Raw genomic sequence first — 5,550 nt, forward strand, 5'->3', positions numbered from 1 at the left:
CCCTGCAGCCAACGCGTTGCCCCAGAGCCTGTTGCCACACAGTTGCCGGTGTCACCCTTTTTTTTTTTTACCTTGTTTTAAAAGTTGACGATAGGGTGGGGCTAAGAGTTAAGATTTTGTGTGAGAAAAACTACACCATTTCAAAGGTTATTTTCAAAATTAACAAGACACAGTCCACAAGATTCTTGTGACCTTTGCTTTTCTCACTGGCAAGTGATAACTGAGTGTAACCCTGCCTCTCATACAGCCTTCCAGCTGTGCAGTAAAATTGCCATCACCAGCTTCTTTCCCATAAAAAGTAACTTACACATGCATGCCCTTTCAGTTCTGTGACAGAATGACTCAAGCTGTGATCTATTCCTTAAATGCTTATTGAGCAGCTACTGTTCACTAGGAGTGTTCTAGGCAGTAAGGGTGAGACAGTGCACACAGCAACGTGCTCTTCCTTGTGTGTAATACACTCCAGTGTTTAGAGACAGGAAAACACAAGTAGCTAAGGAAGAATTATTGCATTTGAAGACAATATTCACATTATGAGAAAAAATCCCCTTTTACTGCCTTCTTCCCCTCACCTTGGATACTGAAAGAGAATTAATATTTTGCCAAGTTTTAGGAGAGTGCATGTTATTGCTTCAGCCCTGTTGGACCACTTGTTCTCCGGAAATAAGTATAGTTCTCACTAGGATGTGAATGATATGCCGCCTGCTGATAACCTGAGCTTTAGTAACTAACAGACAAGCCATTTCCACCCAAACATGCCCATCTTCAACTCTTCCAGTGCCTCAGATTCCCTAAGTGTTAAAGTACTTTATCAGCAAAATGACAAAGTCAGTGTTCATTGAGTTTTGCTTGTTAAGTTGCCTCAAAGGACCATGAAACTTGCCTGTGCAATTCTTTTTTGAATTAAATTTCTTTATTTTTAATTGAAGGATACTTGCTTTACAGTATTGTGTTGGTTTCTGCCAAATATAAACATGAATCAGCCATAGGTATACCTATGTCCCTTCCCTCTTGACCTTCCCTCCCACCTCCCTTCTCATCCCACCCCTCTAGGTTGTTACAGAGCCCTGGTTTGAGTTTCTTGAGTCATAGAGCAAATTCCCATCTTGCCCGTGCAATTCTGTCACAGTGTTTCACATTTCACCTGTCCCATGGCCCTTGCTAATTGCAAAATATCTTTTAAAAGGAGTTAAAACTGGTTATGGCTTACAATGACATAGGAGAACTCACTATTCTCATGAAAATATACTCATTAGAGATAGGCCATACAAGACCTCAAGAATCGATTACAGGTCTCTGTTTACCTTCATCTGCATAGCATTTAACACACAATCTTGTGTGTGGCAAAACACATTTGTCCACTTGAAACTATATTCTTTCCAGTTTGAGACTACCCCCTTCTGTTTTTCCCTTGGAATCTCCAGGCAGCCCATGATAATGTGTGCATGGTTTAACTAGGCCTTTTGAACAGAGCCACTGTCTTTGATGTCCAGGTTGCATTGCATAGCCCTGATTCTGAGGCATATTCATAGCCCAAATTCTGTGGATCCTACTTCTGTTCCTGGTGTAGCCAAAGGTAAACGATATTCTAAGCATTGTCAAAGGTAGTAACAAACTTTCCTCCAGTTTATTGAAGTTTTATGTCATGATCTAAGTGCAGAATCTTGAAATCTCTGAATAAAAGCATTCATTGTGCACATGTCTAAAATCTCTTTATTCTTATAGGAACCAAGAGTCCACATAATATGGAAAGTATTCAAGAAGGGGGATTAAGCTGCTTTTCCCCCAAAGCGCTTTCCACCTGGCAGTCCTGGCAACAAGGTGCAGGCAGGTTAACTGAGTGTCAAGATTCCATGAGAAACTTCCAAGAGAATAAACAAGCTGATTCCCTCTGCCAGGTTTGGGGAGGAATACCAATTCAGATTTCTGAAGATGAGAACTATGTCTTGACTCACATAGGAGACGGTTCCAATGACATAAAAAGTCAAGAATTTCCCTCTTGGCGAGCCCACCATTCTTGGAGGAAAATGTACCTTACGGAGTCACGTAATTATCAGTGTCGATGTCAGCAAGTTTCCATGGAAAATGATTTCTGTAAATCTGACAGCATCAGTTGGATCTCACATCACGGTGATAATCTGGGTGTACACAGAACAGGAAAAAACTCTAGCTGCCATGACTGTGGAGAAGATGTCATGAAGGTTTCATTGCTTAATCATATTCAAACAGGGCAAAAGCCCTATCCTGGTAATGAGTACGGAAAAGCCTTCAGCGATGACTCCAGCTCTGAAGTTCATCAGCAATTAGACTTAGAAGGAAAGCCTCGTACATACAGTCCATGTGAAACGGACTGTAGTTACAAGTCAGTTCTTCATATTCATCAGAGTGTTTGTAGAGATCATTGTGTTTTTGAGAATTCACATCTGCAGTCTCATCAGAAAGGACACGCAAAAGAGAAGCCATTTAAATGTGAATACAGTGAGAGCATCAATCAGTGCTCTTCTCATAACACATATGAACTTATACCCAGAAGAGAGACGTCTGATAGATACAGCATGTATGAGAAAGGCTTCAGTCATAGCTTAGACCTTAGTAGTATTATTAGGGTCTACATCGAGGAGGAATCCCATGAATCTGAGGAGAATGGGAATGTCTTTAATGAGAATTCTTGTCTTCAAGCCCATCAGAAAATCCACACCGAAGAGAAACGATCCACAGATGTGGAGTGTGAGAAAGGTTTCATTTGTAATTCAGACCTGAACATTCAGCACAGAGTTCACATGGAAGAGATTTCCTGTAATTCTGAGACCTGTGCTAATGGCTTCAGTCTGGCCTCACATTTTCAAAACCTTCAGATAGTCCACACTAGGGAACAACCCTATAAACGTTACACATGCGGTAACAGCTTCAGCCAAAGTTCGTATCTTCAAGGCCATCAGAAAATCCACATTGGAGAGAAACCTTACAAGGTGTGTGGGAACGGCTTCAACTGGAATTCGAAACTTAAAGACCATCAGAGAATCCACACTGGCGAGAAGCCGTACAAATGCAGTGCGTGTGGTAAAGGCTTCAGTCATAGATCTGTTCTCAATGTTCACCAGAGAGTCCACACAGGAGAGAAGCCTTATAAGTGTGAGGAGTGTGATAAGGGTTTCAGTCGGAGTTCATACCTTCAAGCCCATCAGAGAGTCCACACGGGAGAAAAACCATACAAATGTGGGGCATGTGGGAAGGGCTTCAGTCGGAATTCCTACCTTCAAGGGCATCAGAGAGTCCACACTGGCGAGAAACCATACAAGTGCGAGGAGTGTGGGAAGGGCTTCAGTCGGAGTTCACACCTTCAAGGCCACCAAAGGGTTCACACGGGAGAAAAACCTTTCAAGTGTGAGGAGTGTGGGAAGGGCTTCAGTTGGAGCTTTAATCTTCAAATTCATCAGAGGGTTCACACAGGAGAGAAACCCTATAAATGTGGAGAATGTGAGAAGGGCTTCAGCAAGGCCTCAACTCTTTTGGCCCATCAGAGAGTCCACACGGGAGAGAAACCCTACCAGTGTGATGAGTGTGGTAAGAGCTTCAGTCAGAGGTCTTACCTTCAGAGCCATCAGAGCGTCCACACTGGAGAGAGACCTTACATCTGTGAGGTTTGTGGGAAGGGCTTCAGTCAGAGAGCATATCTTCAAGGCCACCAGAGAGTCCACACCAGAGTGAAGCCGTATAAATGTGAGATGTGTGGGAAGGGCTTTAGTCAGAGCTCACGCCTTGAAGCACATCAGAGGGTCCACACTGGAGGGAAACCCTACAAATGTGCAGTGTGCACGAAGGGTTTCAGTGAGAGTTCCCGCCTCCAAGCCCATCAGAGGGTCCATACAGAAGGAAGGCCCTATAAATGCGAACAGTGCGGCAAGGGCTTCAGTGGGTTTTCAAGTCTTCAAGCCCATCACAGAGTCCACACTGGGGAAAAACCATACAAATGTGAAGTGTGTGGAAAGGGCTTCAGTCAGAGATCAAACCTCCAGGCTCATCAGAGAGTCCACACAGGAGAGAAACCCTACAAATGTGATGCGTGTGGTAAGGGTTTCCGTTGGAGTTCAGGTCTTCTAATTCATCAAAGAGTCCACAGTGATAAATTCTATACAAGTGAAGAGTATGGTAAGGGTTATCCTTCATCAGAGAATCCGTACAGAAGCGAAATTCTGTAATGTGGTGTTCCATTTTGTTCTGAAGTCTTCAAACAAGAGCTGAAATTTTCCACTCACTTGAGTTCTCATAGTAGAAAAAGAATTTCTTTCATGAAAATGTAATGTTTCTGCTCAACATCAACATTTACAGTAGTCCATACAGCAGAGACTTATCTAATGAGAAGGGTTCCATATGGGATTTCATGAGAACTTGAATATCAGTCACTGCAGTGACTTTAATCAGCTCTTGTACTAGAGCTTAGAAGAGATATGAGTATGGTTAGCCACATGGGAAGCCCTAATTTATACAATGATGAGCATATCTAAATTCACGTCCACTGGAATGTAAGCTTATTAAGAGAAGGGGTTTCATACATTGCTAAGTCTCCAACTCAATGTAGGTGCTCAGTACTTTTTTGCTAAATGACTAAAAGTATGTAAAAGTGTCATGTTTGAAATTTTTATTGAGCTGATTTTCCCCCAAAAAATAACTTAAAATGTATTTGGAGGAGGAATCCTGCAAGTCACCTTAATGTAAGCAAATAAGTAAACATAAACATTATTTGAAATGTAGAACATGGGCAGTATCGGAATCTTAAATGACATGAATTTGGTTTAACCCCCTGGGGTTGGTCCTCCCCATTTGTCCCTCATCAGCAGGGATGGGCTGAATTTCTTAGCATTTGGTCTCTTTCTCTACAGTGTACTATCTGGTTAAGTTTAGCTCTGTGTGTGTGTGTGTACATGTATATACCTATGTGCACTTTAAAAGGACAATACAAACTGATAAAACAGTGTTTCTGGTTAACTTGGCAAAAATGGAATGCTGCATTTTACATAACTGAATTTTTACTCCTGCCCTGTGTGTTAAGACAGTTTTACTATAATATTTGCAAAGTGTCAGATATGGTTACTAACAGTAAATACTTTCTAATAAATGTTTAATTACAATATTTGACTTTCTAGCTTCCATTTAAAATCCTTTTGATCTGACTGGTTTCTATATAGCCTTTGTCCAATTCAGACCTCTTTAACAGGATCTGTGACAAGTTTGGAGGACTTTAATTTTGTCAAATTTTATATCACCATACTTTTCCCACTCATACAAAGAAAGGAAAAAAAGTTGAAGTATAGTTGATTTACAGTGTTGTGTTAATTACTACTGTACAGCAAAGTAAATCAATTAAAAATTTCTTTTAAAATATTCTTTTCCATTGTGGTTTATCATAGGATATTGAATATAGCTCTCTGTGCTATCCAGTAGGACCTTGTTGCTTATCCATTGTATATATAAAAGCTTATGTCTGCTAAGCCAGCCTCCTACTCCATCCCTCCGCCAACCCCTTGGCAACCACCTGTCTGTTCTCTGTGT

At 41.4% G+C, this 5,550-nt stretch overlaps 1 protein-coding gene across 1 annotated transcript in view; it reads left to right on the plus strand.

Annotated features, from left to right (window-relative positions):
* Window positions 1-5,131, plus strand: part of ZNF112 (zinc finger protein 112) — a 25,074-nt gene extending 19,943 nt beyond the window's left edge. Inside the window, 2 exon segments of the mRNA XM_040252520.1 lie at window positions 1,726-4,089; window positions 4,092-5,131. Of these exon segments, the coding sequence (XP_040108454.1) occupies window positions 1,726-4,089; window positions 4,092-4,123 (2,396 nt within the window). The 3' untranslated portion in view covers window positions 4,124-5,131.
* Window positions 5,132-5,550: the final 419 nt, after the last annotated feature.

Source organism: Oryx dammah, unplaced genomic scaffold (assembly GCF_014754425.2).
Source record: "Oryx dammah isolate SB20612 unplaced genomic scaffold, SCBI_Odam_1.1 HiC_scaffold_13, whole genome shotgun sequence".
Taxonomy (NCBI): domain Eukaryota; kingdom Metazoa; phylum Chordata; class Mammalia; order Artiodactyla; family Bovidae; genus Oryx; species Oryx dammah.